Source organism: Lactuca sativa, chromosome 4 (assembly GCF_002870075.4).
Source record: "Lactuca sativa cultivar Salinas chromosome 4, Lsat_Salinas_v11, whole genome shotgun sequence".
Classification (NCBI taxonomy): Eukaryota; Viridiplantae; Streptophyta; class Magnoliopsida; order Asterales; family Asteraceae; genus Lactuca; species Lactuca sativa.
In genome coordinates, this window is record NC_056626.2 from 170201602 (window position 1) to 170214219 (window position 12618).

The 12618-nt window shown below is 35.9% G+C and overlaps 1 protein-coding gene across 1 annotated transcript; it reads left to right on the top strand.

Annotated features, from left to right (window-relative positions):
* The first annotated feature begins 6477 nt into the window (after nt 1-6477).
* LOC111906861 (dof zinc finger protein DOF1.7) lies at nt 6478-7518 on the top strand. Its single transcript, XM_023902637.3, has one exon. The coding sequence runs from the start codon at nt 6757-6759 to the stop codon at nt 7420-7422; it is 666 nt and encodes a 221-aa protein (XP_023758405.1). The 5' UTR covers nt 6478-6756; the 3' UTR covers nt 7423-7518.
* The last annotated feature ends 5100 nt before the right edge of the window (nt 7519-12618 follow it).

Here is a 12618-nt window from a genome sequence, read left to right on the forward strand (position 1 = left end):
AAACATATAAACTCCGGTGTGCGTGTGTACGAGTCATGCCGGCGCCTTCCCGCGATCATCACGGGTACCTGAAACATCACACATAACACTGTAAGCATAAATGCTTAGTGAGTTCCCCAAAATACCACATAAACACAAATCAGCCACTTAAGGTTGTAACTCTGTTGACCCTCTGGTCGAATATCTTTGTGGGACCCTCTTGGTCCCATAACTCTGTGGACACTCTGGTCCTAACTCTATAAACTCTAAATCATGCATATCACATATCACAATAAATCACAACACATAATATCATGAAAATACACTGGCATATATCTCTAGAATACTCTGTCACATAACTCTGTTACCACACTAGGTAAAGTATAGTGAGAAGACTCACCTCAGATGTCTCGGTATATCTCTGACTCGGTAGAAATATGATCTAGCCTCCGCCTAATTACACAAAGCAAATATTCTCATAAATATAACTCTCGAAACTAGACTCAACCCTCTCTAGGCAAAAGACCATTTTACCCCTTTATCAGCTCAAAGGCCACATTGTTGACCAAACACAAAAAGTCAACAAAAGTCAATGGTCAACTTTGACCCGACTCGTCGAGTGCACTTGGGCGACTCGGCGAGTATACACGTGTCTACTGACTCTCTTAGACCCTCTTGGCACGTCGAGTCCCTCCCCTTACTCGACGAGTCACACCTGGCATGAATCGTGGGGCCACCCTGACTCAACTCGCCGAGTTTCAAGAACAACTCGGCGAGTTCCGCCTTGAACTCCAATCCCCTAACTCTCTCTGACTCACTGAGTTATTTCCCAACTCGGCAAGTCTACTCACTGAGTGATTTACGGGAAACCCTCACCCTACTCGCCGAGTCTGATCTTTGGACTCGACGAGTTTATGCCATGCACAAACTCCATAGACCTCATGAGTTCAGATCTGTTCCTTTAATTCATAGATCTGACCTTCCCAAGCATGATACTCACGTAAAGTTCAAACCTTGACACTCATATAACATCTAAATGGTCTAACTTGGTGATTTAGCCCCAAAAATGACATCCTAAGCTCATGGCTCCCAAAATAGCTCATAAAGCTCCAAGGGTTAAGGTCTCTGGACCTCTTTGGGTCCAGATCCAAAGCATAGACTCAAGAAAGGACCAATTGCTCCACTTATCCATCCTCTAAAGGGGTTAGAAAACCCTAACTCTAAGAATCAACGCCAAAACTGAAGAAGGTCCGAATAAATACCTCAATATGAACTCTATGAACTCTGAAGTCACCAAAATCGCACCTCCTTTGGCCTCCTCTTGCCTTGGCCACCTCTTTCTTGCAAATACACCAACAAAATGATCAAGAATGGCCTCTCCTTCCTCACAAACACTCTAGATCTCTTAGGGTTTCTCTCTGGGGTTTGGTAGCCGCAAATGACGGCCCTAAGGGCCTTTAAATAGGTCTCAAACCCAGGAAATTAGGGTTTCATTAAACAGCATGGACTCGCCGAGTCCACTCATGAACTCGCCGAGTCCGGTTGTAAACCCGGATACTAATCCGCGACCATACTCGGCGAGTTTACACACCAACTCACCGAGTCCCCTCTCAATCTCCAAAAATAAAAGGAATAATTAATATACCTGGGAATTCGGGTGTTACATCCCAATGGTGCAAAGCTTCGGGTGCAGTAGCATGGATGCTTCAGATTAAGCTACTAGAGTGAGTTCACAGCCCCATTTTACTATTTTATAAGTTTTACGGGGGAGGGGAGAGGATAGTCTAGGAAGAGATATTACCTAGATGTTATAACGGCCAATTTCCTAGGATAACATAATACCTACAAGTAATGTTGGTCAAATCTATGGATATGCATTGTACCTAATCGTTACTCTACCCAAACATTCAAGTTTTCAAATTAATCATAATTAGGATGTATATATATAATATATATATATATATATATATATATATACACACACACACACACTAAATAATTATGAGATCTAAAAGGTACAATTATCAAATATAAAATTAAAGGGGTTTATATTATGATAGTTATAGGAAATCACCAATAAAGAAAGATAAAATATAAAATACCTAAGGTTAATGTGTTAGTTAGTTGTTATTATTGATCTTTGTCCTGATTAAATTTGGCTACCCCGAACCTGTAATCGTCAATCTTTCGAGATCCAAAAAAATATGTATAGATCTATACGGGGTTTGACACCCCCACCTGCGATTGCAAGCTACAATCCTGGCTAGATAACTTTCTTATTAATCACTATTCGACATCTAATGAAACGTCGTGTGGGGAATCACTAGTCAAACAGCATCGATTATGGGGGCTCGTGGTAATACATTACAACTACCTTAGAGATTCGACTACCAAGAGGGATTTCTTAGAGTGATAGATAAAATATGTTAGGATTAATAAAATATCCTAAAGGATAATAAGATAGGATAGGTAAAAATCCTACAAATATAGTAAATTAGGATTGTTAAAATATCCTAAAAGATAATAAGATAGGATCAATAAAAATCCTACAAAGATAGTAAGTTATGATTGGTAAAATATCCTAAAATATAATAAGATAGGATCGATAAATATCCTACAAAGATAGTAAGTTAGGATTGGTAAAGCATCCTATAAAGATAGGATTAGCAAAATATCCTAAAAATCTAATAAGATAAGAGATAATATAATAAAACATAGGAAACCAGGAATTTAAGAAAATGATTTTAATTATTGTAAAAAAATTTTAGAAAGTTTTCAAAGAAATTTTATCATGTATCTATCTCAAAACCTGTGAACTCACCAACATCACGTTGACATTTCCAAAAATCGCATGTGTTACTAGGATGAAGTAAGGATCAAGGCAAGCAAGGACTGTCAGCTTGAAGATAGATAGGTTTCGTTTAATAGATAGTTATGGTTTGTGCTCTGTGATTTGGGTAATCTATGTATATATTGTCACCACTCGGCATTTCCGCCATCGGTCGGGGAAGGAGTGACACCTACGACCTTCAACTTGTTTAATTCTTGGTTGGGTATGGAGGAGTTTGATGTTGTTGTTCTACATGATATGATTGATTTCCAAGGAAAATAAGGAGAAAGCAAGTTTCTTTTTTTTCAAAAATAAGTTGAAATTTGTTAAAGGAAGAATAAAGCAGTGGCAAGCTTCTATGCAGGCGGAAAAGGTTGGTCAAAAAAATGATTTGATGCAAAGGTAGGATGCTATTGACAAAAATATTTATATATGGAGCACTTCCATTGATTGTTCTAATGAGAGGCGGGATGTACTTATAAATTCGTGATATTGAGGCTTGTGAAATGGAAGATGTGTTACAGAAGTTGAGAATAAAATGGGGTGTGGAAAGTGATGAAAATTCAAAGTTTTTTCACATTTTGCTCAAGACGATAAAGAGACGGATGATGATTTGTGGTTTTTTAGTGGATGGAGTGTGGCTTTTAGATCCAGTGGTAGTAAGGCATATTTTTTTCGACTATTACACTAAGAGATTTAAGCTGTCTGAGGGGGTTCATATTCTTCATCGTAGTCCTAAGTTTAAGGCCTTAGAGGTTTCAATTCCCAATAAGATAAAGTTGCAGCTTTTTGAAGTCAAAGTTAGGCCAGTATTTTGGTTATGTGGCGGTAATCGAGCTCCAGGTTCGGATGGTTTTTCCTTTAGGTTTTTAAAAAAAAAAGTATTGGGATGTGTTAAAAAAATGATGTTTTTTCGACTTTGTATAAGAGTTTTGTGATACAGGGATGATTCATAATGGTTGTAATTCCTCCTCTATTACTCTTATTCCGAAGGTGGATAGCTCGGCTAATGTTAAGGATATTAAGCCTATTAGTTTAATTGGCTTGCAATATAAAATTATTTTCAAGTTGTTAGCTAATACGTTAGTGGTGGTTGTTGGTGATGTTGTTAGTGTGGAACAGTCTGCTTTTATCAAGGGTGGCCAAATCCTTGATGTTCTGTTGATGGTGAATGAAATAGTTGATTGGATGCACATAAAAATGATGTTTTTCAAAGTTGACTTTGAAAAAACCTATGATTCTTTGATTTAGGATTATTTAGATCAGGTAATGTGTTTCATGGGATTTGGATCCGTTAGGATGGGGGTGGATTAGAGTATGTCTACAGTCTGCTAGATCTTCGGTTTCTCTAAATGGAAGTTTAACTTCGGAGTTTCAATTGGGTCGTGGTTTGAGTCAAGTAGACATTTTTTTCTCCTTTCTTCTTTATTATAGCTATGGAGGGTCTTCATGTAGCTATGGAGGATGCAATGTTACATGGAGTTATTAGAGGTGTTCAGGTTAAGGAGAACAACATGCTTATTTCCCATCTGTTTAATGCATATGATGCACTTTTTATGGCTGAATGCAACATGGATAACATAAAAAATCTTATTAGTATCATTCGTTGTTATTACTTGGCTTCTGGTTTGAAATTAAACCTTCAGAAGTCTAATCCTTTTGGAGTGGGGGTTGATTTAGCAGATACTCAGTCTATGGTAGCTATCATTGGTGTAGGGCATTAGCCATTCCTTTTGTGTATCTTGGGTTGCCATTTAGTGATATCATGTCAAGATCGAACGGCTAGAAAGTGGTCGTGGATCGTTTCCATAAACTTCTTTTAAAGTGGAAACTTAAAATGCTTTCCATATGGGGTTGTCTTACGCTGCTTAAGTTAGTTCTTGGGAGTTTGGGGATTTACTACATGTCGTTGTTTAGACTTCCAGTTGGTGTTGCTTAATCTTTGGAATCCATCTGGGCTATATTCTTTTGGGGTGCAAACCATAGAAATAGAAGTTAAGTTGGGTGAAGTGAGATGTTATTTTAAACTCTATATGTAATGGGGGTTTAGATGGTGGGAGTTAGTCCTCTGTTAATTTTGCTTTGTTATATAAGTAATGGTGTTGTTTTCTAATAATTCTGACTCTCTGTGGGTTAGAGTCATTAAAGCTTGGTATGGGTTGTTGGGTGGATTTGATAGGAATCATGGTAGAAGTGGGCGAAGGGGGGTATGGACTGGGATTTTGGGTGTGATCAGTCTGTTACATGACAGGAAAATTACTTAATTATATTCTATGAGTAGAGTTGTAAGGAATGGGGCGGATGCGCAATTTTAGACATATTTTTGGTGTAGAAACAAACCCTTTCAAAAACATTTTCCTAGATTGTCCGCTCTTATAAACAGTCAAAATGCGGCTGTCAAAGACTTCTGTTTATGCAGAATTAGAGATCTTCTTTGAGACGTGATATTCGGGGGTGGTGAACAGAGCACTCAACTTTAGACTTTGATGTCTTTGCTAGAGGAGGACACCATCACTTAATCATTAAATAGATGGAGATGTTATTTGGATTCGTCGGGTAATTTCACAGTCAGATCGACGCGACCGTAGATTGATAGTGTATTTTTCCCAAATATTAACATATAGGTGGAACAAGTTTCTTCCTATAAGGTCAACATTTTTGTTTGGCGTTTAGTTTTTGATTGTCTTCCTACTCGAGTGAACTTAAATAAAAGAGAGATTGACATTGACTCGACTCTGTGTCCTATTTGTTCTTGCCATTTAGAAGATGTCGATCATTTGTTCTTCACTTGTAATTTGACTTATGCGATATGGAAAAGAAGGTGTGTTTTGATAGACATGCATATTCCTTACTTTTCAAACATAGCATATATGTTTCAATGGATTGAATTGCTAATGGTGCTCCAGTTTAAACGAAAAATCTTGGAATTGGTTTTTATTTTACACTTCTTTGGGTTTGGTGGTCTTATAGAAACGCTATGGTTTTCCAATAGCAATAATATAAAAAAGCTTTCATGTTTGGTGATATTGTAGTTTTTGTTTTTAAATGGTTTTATCATAGAAATAATAAGGCCAAACATATTTGGATTGCATGGGTCAAAAATCTCATCATGTAATTTTGAACTATATTGTTCTTTTTTGCTAACATCTAGCTAGTTTTTTATTTAAAGTTTTTGTCGTTCAAAAAAAATAAACTAATGTTAATTTAGTCATGTCATGTCATGTTTGTCGTTTTTTTAATTGATTTATTTTTCATGTTGGTTAAAAAAACACGACATCATTCATATTGTGTTCGTATTACATAAAATGTTGACGTATGGTTTCTTGTCCAAAAAAAATACAACACAATTGTCCTATTTATCACCCCTACCCGTACCTAGTCTCAAATTCATATGTTAGTCCTATGATTTTTACTCATGTATATATTTTCACTTTGACTTACCACACTCGTTTTCTTCATTTCCAAACCCTCGTTCTCACACATGCCGGACACCATCTATATGATGCATTGGCTCAACCGAAACATGAATATTTCTCTACTCCCATTCCTACCCCCATTTTAATAGGATTGTGAAGTATGTTATTGTTGTTTAATTATATTATATACCTTATTATTATTATTCAACAAAATATATAAACGGTTATACCAAAGGGCAAAGGCTTAACTTCTCTTGAAAAAAATTCATAGTAGCCGACGCACCCCATTGGTTTAAAGCCGGAATGTTTGACTTTGAGTGAGTCATGTGATGAAGCTCATCATGAGGGAGAGGAGACTGGTGGTGGTCGTCATTTTCACGCGGACACCCATCGCCATCTTTAATCCAACCTGATAAATTCATCTACGTTATCTAAAAGCGCCCCAATAAAATATCTTCCATCGTTCTTTTCTCTCGCCAATCCAATTTCCCAATTTTATCAAACAACATATGCTTCGATTTTGACCCAAAAATGCATCAGGATCCATCGACCTACTCTTTGCCGATGACTATGAACCCTCAGTTTCCAGAGCACGAACATCTTGATTGCCCTAGATGCGAATCCAGCAACACAAAATTCTGCTATTACAACAACTACAATCTCTCGCAGCCTCGCCATTACTGTAAGAACTGTCGACGTTATTGGACCAAAGGCGGAACTCTCCGTAACATCCCAATCGGTGGTGGTACTCGTAAAACCAATAAACGATCTTCAAATTCCAGTAAACGTCCTGTTAGTTCTTCGTCTCCTGATTCGCCTGTAACAACTCCACCGCCGCAGCCACCGCCTCCGCCGCCGCCAGCTCATTTGAAGCCAGAACCCTTACCGATTTTTGGGTTTGGTAATAACCAAAGTAAAATAAACGGTGAAAGTTTCAACTCGCTGTTGAGATTGAATCAAGGGGCGCAATTTGGGGGTTTTGTAGATGGGTTGAAACCGAATATGGGTGATGAAGCTCGAGAGGATAGATTGGTTGGAACTCCGGTGGCGGAGTTATTCCGGAGGGACTATTTGAGTATGAATAATGATCATAATCAGAGCGGAAGTGGAGGCGGAAGAGGGGAATCGAGCAGCTGCGACGGAGGGAATGGGTGGCCTAATCTTTCCATTTTCACGCCAGGTTCCGACTTCCATTAGATTTTGAATTCGACTTTTCAGAAATATTTAGAGATCCTGAGAATAATTTTGCTAAAGTAATCTTATTATTTGGATGATTTTGTTTGTTGTAGTCAATTATGGTTTCATGGAGTCATCCAAAATTGTGGAGATATAAATTATAGTTATACGAATAATAATAATTATCATTCATCAAACACAACACGTATAACTGAAGTAATAACTTGAAGGATTTAAAGGGCTTGTGAGTTTTAATTTTCTTCCTTTTTCTGTGTTTATTTCGTATAATGAAAAAAAAAATTTCATTTAATATACAAGTAGCAAACGATTCAATTTAACCTTTATGTGTTTTTGATTCTTCGGTACATGGACCCGTTGACAAAGTGACTTTTTTTTGGATAATTACGAGATACAACTTACCACTAAATTCACACCGGTTGTTCAAAAGTCAAAACCTATCGCTTTAATCACGTATCGCTGGTTAATGTTTTTTGTTCACAATTTATTATTCTATTTTTTTCGTACCCAATTTACTACAGTATTAAACTATATAAAGGTCATTTTCTTCGACCAACACCATCCGATCCCACCACCAATGTCCACCTCACATGGCCAGCATCCACCTCTAGGAACAAACTTCGTCTTCCATTATCTTATGGATCCCGATGAAGGTTGTGTAGGCCAGAGAAGATAAATAGAAAATTAATGATGGCTTAGAAAGATAAAAGTTACTAAATGTGTAGCAAAGTTAGTTTAATGATAAATCATATATAAATTGTGATATTGTGAGTGTAATGGTGTTTTTTAACATCAAATGGTAGTTTAATAGTGTTTTTGAATATGTAAATTGGCTAGGCCTCCAATGGTATGTCAAAATGATATTTTCTTGAACACCAAATGCAAGTTTAATGATAAATCTTGTACCCAAAAAAATGGTTAATGCTACAAAATTCATTATATATACAATATACAACATTGTTTTGTTTTAGCCCTAACTTTATTTCTTGTTCCTCATTTGTTATTATATTTTAGAAAACTTTTCATTTTCGAGCCCTTAGTTGGTCACCAACAGGTCATGATGACGTGTCGGTTGGCATTTTAATCATTTTGCATTTAGCTCCAACATTTACATATAAGTTTACATTTAGCCCCAACATTTTTTTGTTCCTTATTTTCCGTTTATTTTTTTAGAAAAAAAAATTTTATCCCTAGCCAGTTACGAATAGGTATTTTAAAACATAATAACTTAAAATGAAAAAGGGAAAAGGGAAAAATGAAGGCACGAGTCGAAACTACGACTTCTCTTTGAGGGCGGGACGTGTTAGCTAGTAAGTCAATGGCTCTTTTTTTGTAATATATTAGTGTTTGTTGTGTTTAATGTACACATGTATTTTAAAATGAAGGGAAAAAGACCTAGTGTAAATCTCGAGTCCGATATTTTTAATACACGATGTGACATACTGTAACAACCCGATATTTCAAGTCAATGTAATGACCTAAAGTCAAGTATTGTAACCTATTTTGAGATGATAATAAAAATAGCGACAAAATGAAATGGTTAAAAATCTCAATGTGAATGTACTAAGTGGTAGATATCGTAACAAGGTTTTCAAAAATATAAAGAACACTAAAATTCGAGTTATATCGAAGAAGTTATGACCAATCGAAGATCCACAACAAAACCTGTAAAACATTGTTAAGCATAAAACGCGAAATTTCAATAAAATACTTGTTAGCCTTCGGTATCTAAATGAAAGTTGTAGATATCATTAAACCGTAAACATACATAAAAAGCACGTCCAAATCTGACTTCGTATGAGGAAGTTATGATTTTTCTAAGTTTCAGATACAATGGTAGACAGCTAAAAACTCGAAATAGAGATCGAACGAGTTTTAGCCGACACAACCTAAACGAGAATCGAAGATCTCGGCAATAGTAGTACAACGGTAAAAAGACAGACAAAAACGGACGTCAGATGAAGAAGTTATGAATTTTTAACGGATTTTTCTTGTCCCGACCTGTTAAAAATGTAATATTAAAAATAAAAGTCAAAATTAGCCGACGAAGTCTAAACGAGAGTTGTAGAGTATATTCTCGCCTACGCGTAGATATAAAGAACGTCAAAATCAGAACTCCTATATGAGATATATGAATTTCCGAAGTTCAAGACACGAAACCCCACACTGTCAGAAACTCACGACGTGAGCTAGTGACTAATGGGTGACAGGGTCGGGCTACCAGACGTCGAGTCTACGGAAGAGATAAGATCGAGCTCACGACGTGAACAACTTCATGTTCACGACGTAAACCCTGAAAATACAGCCTATAAATAGAAGTCGAGGGTTCCGAGTTTGGCTGCTCGTTTCTATCCTCTCTCCTACATTTGCTTTGTGTTTAACCCCTCGGGACTACCCCGACGCCCCGGTTTCATATCCAAGTTCTGACGGAAGTTCGAAGCCCCGAGATTTCCAAGAAATCGACTTCTTTCCGGTCGAAGTGCTGCCCGAGCAAATTATCGTTTTCATCAAATCGTCACTTCTACCAAGTGAGTTCATACCCCTATCACTACACTTTCAAATGCTTTTAAACACTTTTAATGGGGGGGGGGGGGGGGGGAGAATACAAGTAAACACACGGTTAAACTCGTGTGAAAAACATCAATCTTTTGTTATACTTTTCATACTATTGTTATAACTATTATATGAAGTTGTTAACATGCAAAACATCACACATCACAACTTTACCCTCATGGGATACAATATGTTTTATAAATAGAAATATGTTTTATTTATATGTTTGCATACTACATCATACCAAGGATAACCATTTCAACTATAACATTACATTTACACAAAGAAAATACATATCGTTATTATGCCTTTATCAATACTGTAGAAAAGGGTAATCATTTTGGACATAAACATATACATTTCAAAATACATGACTTAATTGAGAATATGTGAGTCATTCGTCTTCATCGTACCTATCAAGGTATACAAGAAAGTCATGTTTTATAACCAGAGTCTCCGCCCGCCCGGAGAACGTGATAAGTATGTATAGATCTATACGGTACTGATGATTCCGCACCCTAACTGTTAGCTACAGTCTGGGGGGTGACAAATATCATAACGCTTCGACGACTAAAGAACGTCGCTACAGGAAAATCATCATAGTACGGTTATGAAAACTCACAGGATAGACAATTATTATGGTATTATATTCTTGCGGGAAAAGTAATATTACAGTTATTTTTACATGAAAATACAAACTCTATAGTTTTGTTTACTAATAAAATTATACATCATTATTTTAAGTATGACATATTTACTTACAAGTTACAGTCTTGGGCATTTAAGACTGCTCCTCACTTTTAGGAAAATATAGGTTTTTCCTGGTTCGATACATTCATTTCATACAAACAACGATTCATAACTCCTTTTATAAAAAAATATCGGATTTTCTGGAAAACAAACGTAAACTTTCGAATGGCATACATTTACACAAATATCTACTTATGAACTCACCAACTTAATTGTTGACATTTTTTCTTTGAAATAACTTGTATTCTCAACAAATCGCTAAACACCAGGTTAGCAACTACTTTTGGGGACTAATGCTCTGGCGTTAGTAACATCTTTTGGAGCATCATATTGTATTTGACTTTTTAAACATGTAATACAACAATCATGTAAACTTTTCAACTATATATTATGGTGGTGTGTACTTTCTTTACTATTCAATTGTTATGATATTATACATGACATCCTCCGCCCTTGAATGTTTCCGCCGTTCAGGTTTGGGGGTGTGACACATACTGATCTTTGAGCCAATCAAAAATGTCATTTCTTAGGTTTCTCAACAAATATGTTATTGGAAATATTTGGTTTTTCAACAAATATGTCATTAGAAAAAACCAATTGTTTCTTAGATGAGTTACGGATGAATTAACAATTTTGATTAACTCAAACATTAGCATGTCATATTGTTTATTAGATGTCACAGACTCAAGACTTATATTAGGTCTTTTTCTTTCATTTTAAAATACATGTATACATTAAATACAACAAAAACTCATAATACAAAAAAAGAGTCATTGACTTACTAGTTAACACACCCCTCCCCTCAATGAGAAGTTGCAGTGTTGACTCTTTAGAAATATATGGTTTCTCAACAAATATGTCATTAGAAATAACCAATTGTTTCTAATTAGATGAGTTACGAATAAATTAACAATTTTGATTGGCTCAAACATTAGCATGTCATATTTTTTTTATTAGATGTCACCGAGTCAGGACTTACATTAGGCTTTTTTCTTCATTTTAAAATAGATATGTACATTAAATACAACAAATATTGAAAATACAAAAAAAAAAAAAAAAAAAAAAAAAAAAAAAAAAAACGTTGATTTACTAGCTAACACGGCCCGCCCCTCAATAAGAAGTTGTAGTTTCGACTCTTTATAAATATTTGTTTTCTCAACAAATATGTCATTAGAAATAACCGATTGTTTCTTAGATGAGTTACGAATGAATTAACAATTTTGATTGACTCAAAGATTAGCATGTTATATTGTGTATTAGATGTCACTAACTCAAGACTTGCACTAGGTCTTTTTCCTTCTTTTTAAATACATGTACATTAAATACAACAAACACTAATAATACAAAAAATAGAGCCATTGGTTTACTAGCTCGTTTTGCCCCTCAATGAGAAGTCGCAATTCCAACTCTTGTCTTTGTCTTTTCCTTTTTCATTTTAAGTTATTACGTTTTAAAATATCTATTTGTGACTGACCAACGGCTAAAATGAAAAGTTTTCTAAAAAATAATGGCAAATGGGGAACAAAAAAATGTCAGGGCTAAATGCAAACTCATACGTAAATGTTGAGATTAAATGCAAACCGAGAAAAATGTCAAATCGGACAGCACCAGCTTGTAACAGGGTAGCTCGTGCTACCCCTTAAAATCTTTGAAAACCAATATATATATATATGATGTTGTAGAGCTTCTGTTAGTGCTACTCCTTAGAAGTTGACGAGGAAGATGAAGGATTAAAAAGCATGCTAGGTTTCGATTTAGTGCTACTCCCCACCACAAATGACCACAAACACCCGGGATGGTGTTCACATTCGTGGTTAGTGGCCACGAAGGGGCTCGTCTTTGTTATACCAGATGGCCTTACCTACATTGTTCATTCACAATACCTAGAATGGATAA

Excerpts from the sequence above, each read along its gene's own strand:
- LOC111906861 (XM_023902637.3), top strand. The coding sequence starts at position 6,757 with ATGCATCAGGATCCATCGACCTACTCTTTGCCGATGACTATGAACCCT.